Source organism: Pyrus communis, chromosome 6, assembly GCF_963583255.1.
Source record: "Pyrus communis chromosome 6, drPyrComm1.1, whole genome shotgun sequence".
Lineage (NCBI taxonomy): Eukaryota > Viridiplantae > Streptophyta > Magnoliopsida > Rosales > Rosaceae > Pyrus > Pyrus communis.
Window position 1 is genome coordinate 1882039 of NC_084808.1, and position 13398 is coordinate 1895436.

Genomic DNA, 13398 nt, shown 5'->3' on the forward strand with positions numbered 1-13398 from the left:
AGTTTTATTTTTGGGAACTCACACGAGAACTTTTCAATGGGTCACCTATCCTGGGAATGCTCTTGCGCGAACTCACTTAACTTCGGAGTTCCAATGGAACAAAAAGTCAGTGAACTCCCAAAAGGCCTCGTGCTAGGTAGAGATGGGAATATATATATAAGGATCACTCCCCTGGGCGATGTGAGATCTTACAGTAACACCCAAAAAACAAAGCAACTTCTCCTGTAGCAACATAATATACATAACCGAAATTTTGTCCATAAGAAAAAAAAAAAAAAAAAACCTCCATGCCACTTATTCTCTTTTCTTATTTTGATGGGTAAAATGTACTGAAACCAAACCGCATGTAGGCATACTTCATTATAGTTCCATGATATATATGTACAAAGAGTAAAGCAAGAAAATTCCTTTAAGAATACAACCAAATATATGAAGTTCTCTAAAATAAGAACGAAAAAAGAAGGCATAAGGAACTCATAAAGCTATCAAATGAAGAAGAATATAAAGCACAGAGCAATTTAAATAAGTTCCAATAAACCAAATATTAGAACTCTAAAGGCAATTACTTAAAAACACAATTGTAAGACGTATACCTGAACAATTTTATTGTTTGCACTTGAGTTTGTACCCGAATTGTCTCTGCTTTTGTCATTCTCAATCGGTTTTTGAGCCCCTAAAACGAAAGAAATTAAGCTAATAGAGATACGAAAATGAAAACCGAAACTTAAATTATAAAAATGAAAAAGAAAACTAAGAAAATTTTAAAGCCAAAATGTACATACAAAAATTGAAAATTAAATATTTAGAGCATACGTGCCATGATGTCAAATTCACCCATTAATGATGAACCTAGGCCTGTAGTTATGAAGATATCTAAGCAAAACTTTGTTAGAATGTTAAATAATAAATAAATAAATAAAAGTAATTACCACATTAATAGATACTGAAGAAAAAAGATTATTCTTTAAATTTGATTCGATCACTTAAAAAAAAACAATATTTTGTTCCCCAAAATCAACTGCCCAGCATCAAGGGCGAAAAATGAATCAATTAAAACCGACTTCAATCATATGATCACCAACAAGAGATACCCAACCTTATTCATAAATTTGCAAGAACATAAAAATAAAAAAATAAAAGAAATAAAAGAAATAAAAAATAAAAACCCAAATGATAAATATTAGTAAACTTAAGGCAATTACCTTATTGCAGCCTACATGAGCACTCTCCAATGGCTCTCTTCTTTACTCATGAAATGTCTTGCTATTAGACAAAATAAACTCATAATTTTGTAAAAGCAGTCTCCAAAACCAAATAGAATGTTAATATGAAAATATTGAATTAACAAAATTAATTATGAAAAATAAAAGATTCTCATGCAGTGAGCAATTCATATATACCTTGGAATTCTAATATCTAGTACAAATTATTCTTCAATAAGGAAATCGTAAAGTTCCATAAAATTTTGAAATAAAATAAAATATACAAAAGATGGAATTCATATATACCTATATATATATATATATATATATCGATATATCTATCAATTTACAACAACCAACATAAACAGTACTCAGAAAGAGTGTACATAGTTGAATCCAAAGCAACAAAATGCCACTCTGTCTATCTCTTCCTCTAGGTTTCTCAGGATGGGTCGTGCTTCTTTCCATCCGCTCCGTACAATAGATTTTCTATAATCTGAATCTATAATCTGAAATTAAAATGCAAGACCGGGGGGGGGGGGGGGGGGGGGGGGGGGGGGGGTGAATCAAACACTAAGAAGACAAAGAGAATTGAAAAAAAGAAGAGAAAACTTGAGACCTGAAAGACTGAGATGATTCAGTTTTTGCGTGATGCAATCTTCTTCATCTCAATTCATTTATATAAGTAAGGAACTAATTTGTTTTGTCAAATATTTCTCTTCGCAACAATTTGTCCAAGAAAAATGACTGCTTGAAATTGAACTTCTGTTAAATACTCTGCCAAAAGATGTATGTTAATTAGCTTAGGGATTATAATCATACCAACATTTGACCCAAAATTGAAAGGAAAAAAGATAAAATTCTATGCATATAGTAGATAATTGATAAATCAAACTTTGCAACTGAAAGGTTGACAATGGCTTCAAAATTAACTAAATATCTAAAACAACTTGTAATCCTAATTATATGGAAGAGGGTAGAGAAAAGCAAAGTGCTTCTACCCTAGGTTCTGATGCTTTGCAGACAACTTACATCAACCTCTGAATTTCTTCCTCAATTAGCCAGCTCTTGAATGCACCAATAACATATGTAACTGGGACTTGGATTACATAGCTATCAATTCCATTGACTTCGTCTATTAATTTTTAGAGGGTTACCTATAGTTTTTTTGGGAGTCTTAATGAAAAGGGATTTCCATTATTCATTCTTAATCAAAAAGATATTTTGTGTATGAAAAACCCATAATGGGTCAAGCTCTTTTCTTTATTTACTCTTATGTCATTATTTCCTTATTATAGCGGGGTCCACAATGATGTTGACATTTCTGTTTGAAAATATATTATTTTACATGATGCTATTCAACTTATGCTAATTTGCTACCAGCTCTTCATGCTTCCATCATGTTGTCAATGTTATGCAGCTCTTCTTCTGTCAAATTGTTACAGTATTGTTCATCACCTTCTATTAGCTATGCATCTCTTTCTCTATCTTCTTTTACCTTGTGATACATATCTGTTGTTTCTCCTTTGAAATTTTGAGGCTTCCAGTAGGGTTAATGACTGATTCTTGTCTTACTGTAAATATACATTTCTTCTTGTTTTACTACTAGTAACATATCATACCTAAGATCTTCAAACTCATCTAAGGCTAGCATTTTGATCCCTCGAAATCTTAGAATATTTTAGTATGAAGGAGTCCACCTGTATGGGGAGATTAAGGATAGTCTAAAGGACTCTTCATTAATCATGACTATATACCTAGCTTTCTCCTTATGCATATGTGCATACCAATCTGGATGACTACTAATAAAACTTATGCAAATTTCTTTTCACTATTCTAGATAATTTTCTACTACTTTTATAAGCTTTTTAGGAAATGATTCTAGTTAGGAAATATGGTTAATAAAGATTTTATCAAGATAGCCAAACTCTAATAGTAAGGCTGGGAAAACTTCTACTACATTATGCTTTTTATGATGTTCATAACTAAAATGTCATGGTTTAAAATCTCTCATGTTAATCCTGGCTACAGCTATGCTAACCTCTGGTTTACGAATACAACTCTCTGTACTATCACAAAGACATGGTGGATAGATCTTTGTAATAATATTCATCCCTAGTTTTGGATCAAAGATGGACTAATACAAAGCACATTGTAATTGTAATTGTAACTCTTTCATGGACACTGATGCTTTGCTCAAGATCTCATTTTGTATATCTGGTGGCATATTCTTAATTTTGCTTTTAAAATTTCTTCTAATAGGATATCATCTATTATTAAGTCTAAAGATATATCCCTAAGAAAACTTTCATATCTTTCTTGTTTTTCTTTGTCACTCAGATGCTGATGTTGCTCATTATTTTGATGCTGCTCCATTTCAATGTCTTCTTTTAAGAGCTCAATCTTAATCTCTTCTATGGGCTCATTAACCTCTTGTTCTATGGGTTCAATAACCTCTTTTTCTTTATTATTATGCTGATTAATTTGCAAACCTATTTTCAATTCTCTTTTTAAGGTGTCACGTGCCTTTTGCTGCATTCTAAGAGATTGGAGTTCTTGATTCATTTTGGTAAACTTACCAAGTAATAACTCATGGTCACTAGAAATGACTTGAAGGTTGTGCTTAAGAGAATGAATATGATGTTGGCTTTGAAGGAAATTAAAATTAAAGTTATCAAACTCTTGTTTTAAAGCTCTGATACGTTTTTCATAACCTAACCTCATGCTTGGCTGTTTGATTTGGATATTCCAAAAAATATCTAAGAGAACCTGTTGCCTATTAGAGAGTTTTAGTACCCTTGACCTATACCTCAGAGTTGAATTTCTGATTCCTTCAACAAGAGTGCCATTAAAGTTGAAAGTAGGTACTGGTGGTGATGCTAGTCTGCTTATGCTATTTTAGAATCCATTGAATGATGGAGGTCCATGATGCATCATTATGCTATTGAAAGGTGCTCTTCTGTCTTGTGGTCTTGTGCTATTTGAGGATGATGGTCCACAATATTCCATTCATGTTCAACGAATCAATCTTGATAAGATATCAGCTAATGCACTGTCACTACCTTTTATATGTTCAAAAATTGGTTTAATATCATTTCCTATAATTGAATCAATAAAATTAACCCATCTTTGGGTTGTTTGTTTATTAGCATGTATCTTGTTATAATGAGAAACTATATTTTGACAATCTGTTCTAATCGTAAATACTTCATTATGTAAAAACAAAGAGAATGCTTTAAGTGGGTTAATTATTCCTAAAATTTCTAAATCTGTTAATGATAATCTTGAATATACATCACTAATTAAATTTTCCTGATGAATATCTACAAACTTGTTCGTCAGACTTTGGTGACTCTTTATGCTTTTTCTGATATAGTATACATGCCCATCCTAATGATGAAGCATCTTTTTCAATTATTTTGTAACTGTCATCTAATGGTAATGTTAATGACTTAAGTTGAGTAATTTCTTCCTTTATATTTTGAACTAGTTTAATATCTTCACTATTAAAATATTTTTGTCCTATTTGCTAGTTTTACTATGTAATACAGCTATTTTTCTTCCTAAATTAAGGTAAAGTTTCTTGCATAATTTAACAATCCTAAAAATGCTTGTAACTAGTTTTTATGTTCTAACTTATCTGGAAATTCTAAGACTTTTCTAGCTATATGATCTTATAATTATATTGTACCTGACCTGATATACATTCCTAAAAATTCTATATTGCTTTTCTAATGCTATTTTATTTATTTTTGCTAATTACAATTCCATTATTGATAAATTCTTGTAAAACTATCTCTAAATGCTTCCTGACACACCCCGACCCGGAATGTCCACTAGGATCCCAAATCGAGCTGTGTTGGCCGACACCTAGAAGGTGACGAAGCCATAAAGTGTGATAGTGTATAAAAAGTGAATAAATTTGAATATAAAAGTGTCTAAATACCAGAGTGCGCTACGAGTGGGAGCAAACCCATTTTTAATGCGATGTCAGAGCATAAGTAAGGTACAGTAGTGTGGGTAAGAATCATACCCTTAAAAGTAGCCACCAATACTAAGATTAGCTATATATCCTCGTCGATACGAACTCGACAATTAAAACCTGAAGGGGTACAAAACAGAAAGTGTGAGTAAGCAGTAAAATCAAGCTTCCCAAAACTATTACCTTTCTAACAGTAATAACCGCTCACTGTAATTCCCTTATCGTTTTCTATAGGACAGTACAACATATATACATATATCCAAACCATACTCAGAAATGACCAAAACCACGGTTTGCCATCAACTCCATCATACATTAATAAGTAGGCCAAATGAACTTAATCAATACAAAATGATATATCAGTCAGAGTCATCTAAAATGACCTGTACGACTTATCCATATCTCATCAATCATGGCTAGCATATAAGTTGGAGTCACCTCTTGTGACCTGTACGACTTATCCATATCTCATCAATCATGGCTAGCCAATAGCTCAATAAGTATACCTGCACACGAGTCGGAACCACCTAAAGTGGTCTATATGACAGGACTGGATGTAAATAAATACGCTCAAGTGCTACGATCACGTGAAGACTGTGCGAATAATCGCGGGTCACCTACGAGTCGGAACCACCTAAAGTGGTTTGTACGACAAGACTGTGCACCTACCTTGGATCCAAGGTGAGCGTAAGGTGCGAGAGGTGAACATCACGTGAAGGACTATGCCCTGGCCACGAGCGGGAGCACTAACACCGGGGTACAGGTTTATGAGCTCTCAATGCATCTCAATATAACATGTGCAACTCATGGCAATCAGCACGACAGTATCGAAGTTGCCTAACACATAACTGTAGTCATGCTATAACGCAATCGATTCAACTAATACCATAAACTCACCTGAACTTACCTGGGTGTTCTGCGTTCACCTTTGCACTTGAAAGCATTCCCAATAATTATATGCAAGTAATATACATATGGATGAAAGTTCTAGTGTGCATATATTTTCATTTATTATAAGCAAAAAGCATTCAAAAGAAAAGAAAAAGTACAAAAACAGAGGACAAAGCTTCCTCTGGCGTGTGTGAATGCATATGAACAATCACGTTTGATCCGGATATGTATTCTGAAACGCAAATCCTGTCTAAGTTGCCAGCTTGGTGTGTCTCAGTAGAAGTAAAGCTGGGGACCAAATTACGTATTACCATGGGACCATGCAAAATCAGATTAAAATATGTAGCACTTGCACCAAAATCAGGCACAAAGGTCTCTGTTTGTTGTTTTATTTGGACTGTAGAATAACCTTGAACTGTCACTGCAGTTGCAGGCATTTTGCAATGGCATGATGAGAAGACATCTTTTACATATTTCCTTGCTTTGAGTATGTTGTATTACTGGTTTTTCCTTTCTGGAAGAACTTTTGCCTCATCTATGTCCAAGCTTCTGCTGTTTGTTTCATTTGGCCTTTATGGATACAGGATTCTACCACCCAAGATGTAAGTATTTTGTTTATAAAGCTTTTGCTGATTAAATTCTAAGTGCTGGAAGAATTCTTTCGTGCTTTATTTTATTATATACCGACCATAATGTCTATTGAACAGGTTGGGTTTTACCCTTAAGACACTATCTTTATCTTGTTTTGAGATTCCTGAAACGGTAGTGAAAGATAAGATAGCAAGCATAGCGTATTTGTGGAACAAAGGGGTTTGTTATTTGAGACTACTGGCCCGAGGACATGGCTGGGATATTTTCTTCAAGGTATGGACCATAATAACTCATTCCCTTCGGTGAAGTGCATGACTCCAGGAAATGTCCAATTTCATGTTTTCTGTAGCTTTTATCCGAAACCTTTTCTTCGGCAGACTATTGCAGGTGTAGCTGTCGAAGTTCGAGTATTTTAGGAAAATTTGGACCTAAATTTATTTATAAGTCATGGCCAGATTCTCAAGAATTATTATGATATTTAACTGTTCAATTTTGACTCATTAATTATTTACATTGGAATTGACAGGCGGTATTTGAACGCTACTGTCCAACACTATTGTATCCCCTGCTTATTATATTTGGTGGAAATGTTTGCATATAATCATTTGTCTACAAAATATTTCCTTATAGTCATTTGTCTGCAAAATGTTTCCATATAGTCAAATTGTCTAGAAAACGTTTGCACCAACTTGATCCATGCGGAGTATGAACTTCAGCATCTTTTTTCTTTTTCTTTTCAAAAATAACCGTTTAAACCTCATTTATTTTATTAACAAGTATCTCTTTGTGATGCATAAATTTTGATATTTCTCCATACTACTTTTATATGAATGGGTGAGTTTTCATTGACAGCAATTATTCTTTCGTGGCCATCTCTACAGTTTGCAGCATCCCTCTTTTTCCTCAAGTTGATTTTGTCTCAAGCCTTGACTGTGTTAATAGGTGTAGGTAATGGAATGCCAGTTTCACCATGCCGGAGTCAATTAATCGCTTACTTGTATAAACTTTGTATTGATCTTGTTGGAAATGTTTTGCAGTGCTGGTGTTGGCCTTCGCCCTATTTTTCGTTTGTGAACAATATGAATCGGAAATAGATGGATTGGCAAAGCTCCTGTTCGACGGATTCGTATCAGTTTCTGAGTCATTGAGAAGAAAACTACATGCTTCTATGCAACTGTATCTTGAAAAACATGGAATCTTGCATCACGATAAAGGTAACGCATCATAAATAGCTGCCACTGTCACCTCAATAGCCCTTTCGCAGAGGTTTTTCTAACTGTATAAATCCAATCCAATCCAATGGTCTGCTAGCTAGCTTAGATTTTTATGAAAATATAGATTCTGGGGCAAACCCAACAAACGAAATAGCACAATACAGACTCTTGCTCTGTTCTTATTGTTAACCAAAAAGTTATAGGCTGTAGAAATCAATGCCTTATCGACATATCTGTAAAACCGAGAAATATTTTGGTAAAATATTAATCTCTTGTGAGTTTGATGTTCTTATTGTTACAAGTACGATGAGGTCGTTCGAATCAAGTTTTGTTTTTCTTTCAGTTTGGGTGAAGGAATCAAGCTTTGCATTGAGTGGGAAAGATTGGTAACATAGATTAGTGCTTGAGGCCCCTCAAGTTTAACCTAATCACTTGAAGCGATCAATTTCCCAGCATTGCTACTCAAACATCTCGTGCCTATCAACACCTGTCATCCTGCAAAATCGCCTTCTACATCGTGGGAATGGTGCACCGGGCATAGCCAAAACCCGGATAAGCTATGAAGCTCGTGTAAGTGATAGTAATACGACGTATGTGATTAAAAGTCAATTGATCTATGTTATAAACATTTCACAATCCCTTGCGTAAGTAAAATAAGTCTCACTCAAAAATCTTGATTGAATCCACAGGGACATTCAACCGACTTTTCTTTCACACATATAATAAAATAATAGAGATGGTAGGCTAGCACAAATCACAATTATCTGCATTCCAAATGCACTCATAGAAGCAGGAAACAGAAATATATAGAAATTGGATTTCGGACTTTCTCATGGCAAACCGATAACAGAAAAATTTAGATATTGTATTCCAGATTTTCTCATGGCAATTCGAATATGGTTCTGCCCCATACTTTCTCATGGTTGACAGAAAGAATTCTAGGCCCTGGCTTTCTCATGACAAGCTTAGAATGAAGGTATTCACAGGGATTCAGATCTACTCATGAAACAAGAAAGAAAGATGGATATCTAGGGTTACGATCACACTCATGCAACTAGAAAGAAAATATGCAACGACAACTGTTCTCTATTAACCCTCTTAGTTCGCAATCATTTCAAACTTGTATACATATATCATTTCACAAAGTAGATCGATGACTAGATAAGAACACATTTGTAAATCCATACTAAACACACAAAGTATATAATAAGGGAATCTTTCATATGCCAAGTAATTTATCACACATTATTAAAGTCAACTCACCTGGAGTTCAAGCTACAAACAATTGTAGCACGAAGGTCGAAGCACTCAATCACAATCAACGCCTATAAAACACTTAAATCTTATCGTAGATACCTATAAATAAACAATACAACAAAATAATTCAGGTCATGTGGACTAAAAAGTCAATCATCGTTCAAAGTCAAAGTCAAAGTGGGCCCCACTTGGGTCAACAACCTAAGATTCTCCAATTCGGAAGATTTGAAGTCAAACTTTCCTTCCAAAAGTTCTCAAAGGTTCGAAAATCAATAAATAGAAAGCTGAATAAATTGCACGATGATCCAATGGTCAAATTGTCGCTAATTATGAGAAACGTACAACAATACAATTATCGCAAAAGTTGAATAATCAAACCATCGAATTGAATTTCAACAAATGGACGTTGGATATGGTCTCAGGACATCGAGAACATCTTGCTGTTCAAATCCATGAAATATGATTTTCCCACGCACCACTACATGAGTTTTCTGGTGAATGGAAACTAAGCTTTTCGATCAACTTTAAATTTCACCAAATTTTACAAGCATGTAGAGCTCAATACAATGGACAACTTTTATAACTGCCATGAAGTCCAAAGTGGAAGTAAGACAACCAATTTCGTAGGTAAACACTGTGGGTGCCCAAGACTTCATGGTGTCGGTTTGCTGCCTACTTTGGTTTAACAACGTCGAGGTTGGTTGGGTTTTACTCCTTGGATGATGGGCTACAAAACCCAAGTGGTGGCATCAGTCGCTACTTAGCCGATTTATCAGAAAGTCAAAAAGTGTCATTCAAATCTGTTGGTTTTCATCGATTTTTGTGGCTTCAAATCGCCATGTATAGGTTAATCGAGGTATTTCTACAGTGGGTTTTGTGGAGGGAAGTCTAAGCTTCAAAGTGATGGTGGTGGCATGCTCTAATTCCTCTTGAGTTAGCCATAATTCGCATAAGAAGTTCGAAAGGAAAATGAGTTGGTGGAAGGGGTCACGTGTCGTTGGACTTGTTCTAAATTCTCTTTCCAGAAATGGAAAATTGCTATTTTTGACAATTCGTGACTTGTTCTAAATTCTCTTTCCAGAAATGGAAAATTGCTATTTTTGACAATTCGTACTTAGGAAACTTACTATATATACTAAGTCCAAATGACCAAAATGTCTCTCAATTTTGAGGTTCGTAATTTCTTTGTTGTAACTTCAACTCGCGAACTGTATTCGCATAAATGCTCGTGGGATAAAGCTCTATTATGAAAGTACTAGAGTTGGCCATTAAACCAATGGAAATTTTTGAAAAAAAAAGGTCAAATCACGCCTTAAAACTTGAAATTTTCAAATTCAATGAAAATAAAATAAAATCTTGAATTAGAAAATGCGTCACTAAACAGTGAATTTCAGGAACTGTATTTCACAAATAAAGGTGATTGTGTATGTGATGTGGTGGCAATGTGGTTGATGTACGGGTGGTGGAGATGTCCATGGAATTGTGGTGGTGTTGGCAATGAGGTGGTGGCAATGACAATAGTGGTGGTGATGATGGAACTAAAGTTGGTGGTGGCAATGCAGGGGTGATGATGATGCCTATGAAAATGTGGTGATAATAAAGCTGTCGGTGGATAGTGATGGTAGTGAGGTGGTCGCAAAGGCAATGGGTGGTGGGGATGGTGAAAGTGGGGGTTATGGTGATGGTGATGTTGCAGTGGTGGTACTATCCATTGTAAGGTGGTGTTAGCAAAGGTAACGATGACATCCGTGGTAGGGGTGGTATGATGGTGGCAGGAAATGGAGTGGTGGTGGTGATGGATATGGTAAGCTAGTAGTGGTGAAATTGGTACCAGGTGGATTACCCTACAATAAAACTTAAAACCAATTGTACTGACTAGCCAAACATACTAGTTAACTGAGTACAAAGTGAACTTCAGTTAACACTTAACAATGTGAACTTCAGTTAAGTTTTAGTCTTAGTACTTGAGTTAAGTTCACTTGATTAATTAAGTGTCAATACTAGCAAACCCTACAATGTTTAACTCCAACAAGGGTTATGAATAAAGCTTTGTAAAGTATTGAACACAAGGAAGTTTTTGGCTGGAAAAATCCACCTCTGGTTAAAAAACTGGGGACTCTCCACTGAGTGCAATCCACTAGTGTAAACAAAGTTCATACAAAGACCACACAAGCTCAATTCCTAGATCTCTATCTACGGAGCAGCTTTACCTTTGTATAACTTTGTCTTACACAAGATGGACTCCTTCAGTTTTCATGAAGTGGCAGCTCCTCTTGAGCTCTTCACCTTATGGCACCAAGATCAACATGATCAATGATATGATGTTATGATATGTTTATGAAATTTGGATTCAAATGACCAGTCAGGTTCTCCAGTCAAACAATTGAAGGAAGAATCTAACTTAAATCCAACTGCTTGGTCTATGAAGGATATGAAACTTAAATTTAGACCAAAGCTTAATCCAAAACCATTAAAACAATGCAACCCTAATATGCAGTGATTGGGTGTTTGTGCATGAGATGTTTTTTAAGGCTAGGGTTTCTATTTGGAAGCTTAAGATGTAGCTTTAGGGCAAGTACACTTTTTTTTTTCTGAAATGTAAAAATCCTAACCAGTGGACAATTGAATCCTTGAGAACCTTTTTAATGGGAGAGATGAATGTTTCAGACAAAGGGAGCAAGGAGACACATGTCACAAGCTAAAGAGACATTTCCAGATCAAGGGTGAGAGATCCACACACAGGAAAAGGTGTCAGATGGCCCATGCGGGTTGTCTTAATTTGCATGCCTAAACAGCTGGACAACAGATCAAATTTCTGACTAGACAACAACAATAAACAAAAGGAATATGGAAAAATAAGCTTGACAAGCATATACAAATGTATGATTCAAACCTTTTGTAGTGAAGATGACAAGTGCTTTGACAAGTTCAATCCCAGTAGAAATTCCACATCAACATTGTGCCCTAACTCTAAATTATGAGCATATGTGGTAGCATTTACAAATTTTGACAAGGGAAGCCAAACAAAAACCTAGTAATTAACAATCTCCCCCTTTGTCTTTCCTTGACAAAATAACCCCAAACCTATGACTAATTCATACATCACCCACACTCAAGAGATCATGCAGTGACAAGAGAAGAGCAAGTAACAACTCATGTAGCAAACATATAATTCTTGGCAAGAGACAAGTGAGATTCATCATGGGTTATTATAATATAAGCTCATTTAAAAAAAAATTGACACCACACATTGCATGATCAACATAGGATACTCCAGTTACCACGTTTAAAAAAGTTTCAAAATTTTTTCCCCCATTTTGTCATGGTAAGACAAAGGAAGAAAGTAACAAGAAGCACAATACATAACAAGGAGTAAATACTGAAGCATAGCACGCAACAAAGAAGGGTCAATGCATCTTGGAGAACCAAAACAACCCACAATGGTGCAAAGTTTTGGAACCAAAGTGATAATATGTAGCAATTTTAAGCTCAAAAGGCACAAGATCCAAGATAGAATCAAAAGAGTAGCAAGATTAATTACAACAGAAACCAAAAGAAATTGGAGTTTCAAATTTAACAAACATTGTTCAATAGTTAACAAAACATAACTCCCCCATAACACTTGCTCTCAATTAAACTAAAACCCTACAAGAACTCCCCCATAAACTTAGCACTCCTCCGATTGTGATGAGCCATCTGAGCCAACAGAAGATCCAGCAGTAATGGCATCTTCAACAGGGGCATCTCCAATGCGGGTACAACTACCAAAACCTTCTGCATCTTTATCTTCATCAGAGGAATATGTGAACCTGATGTGCTTGCCCTTCGAGGTAAGAGTGGAAGGAAAATGTTGATGGATATTGATGGACACTCCCTTTCCTTTAGCAGCATAGATTGCTACCATCTTGGCAGCAACAGCCCTCAAATGACCAGACGAGGTAGCAGTGTGATCGGACAAGGAAGATGGATCCAAGGGACGCTAAGGGACAAGTTTTGGAAGATGCAGAGATGGCTTGGGGACAAAAGACGGAGGATTCAGGGAGGTTTGACTCTGAGGCGGTGTGGAGAACGAGTGACTAATATTAAGAGAAGACGCTGATGGACTGACCAAAGTTTAAAATCAACTAATTGTCTCCTAAGAAAGTTGATCTCAAACTCAAGATGTGCTATTTTCCTTTCCTAGGAAACATTTGGTGGTGGGACTGATCTAAGATCACCCAGAGCAATAGCACTCATGACATTGCTCAAGCTCATCAGATTT

At 35.5% G+C, this 13398-nt stretch overlaps 1 protein-coding gene across 3 annotated transcripts; it reads left to right on the top strand.

The window, feature by feature from the left end:
- Positions 1 to 6457: 6457 nt before the first annotated feature.
- On the top strand, positions 6458 to 9056 carry LOC137735886 (3beta-hydroxysteroid-dehydrogenase/decarboxylase-like). 3 transcript variants are annotated; one of them, XR_011068741.1, is made up of 6 exons: positions 6458 to 6677; positions 6783 to 6939; positions 7044 to 7614; positions 7704 to 7880; positions 8224 to 8450; positions 8811 to 9056. XR_011068741.1 is itself a non-coding variant. In XM_068475240.1 (5 exons), the coding sequence occupies exons 1-5, from the start codon at positions 6565 to 6567 to the stop codon at positions 8268 to 8270; spliced, it is 561 nt and encodes a 186-aa protein (XP_068331341.1). In that variant the 5' UTR covers positions 6458 to 6564; the 3' UTR covers positions 8271 to 8529. The 3 variants fall into 3 exon arrangements, 1 of the variants encoding a protein (XP_068331341.1); XR_011068740.1 differs by having other exon boundaries at positions 7548 to 7614; XM_068475240.1 differs by lacking the exon at positions 8811 to 9056 and having other exon boundaries at positions 7548 to 7614; positions 8224 to 8529.
- Positions 9057 to 13398: the final 4342 nt, after the last annotated feature.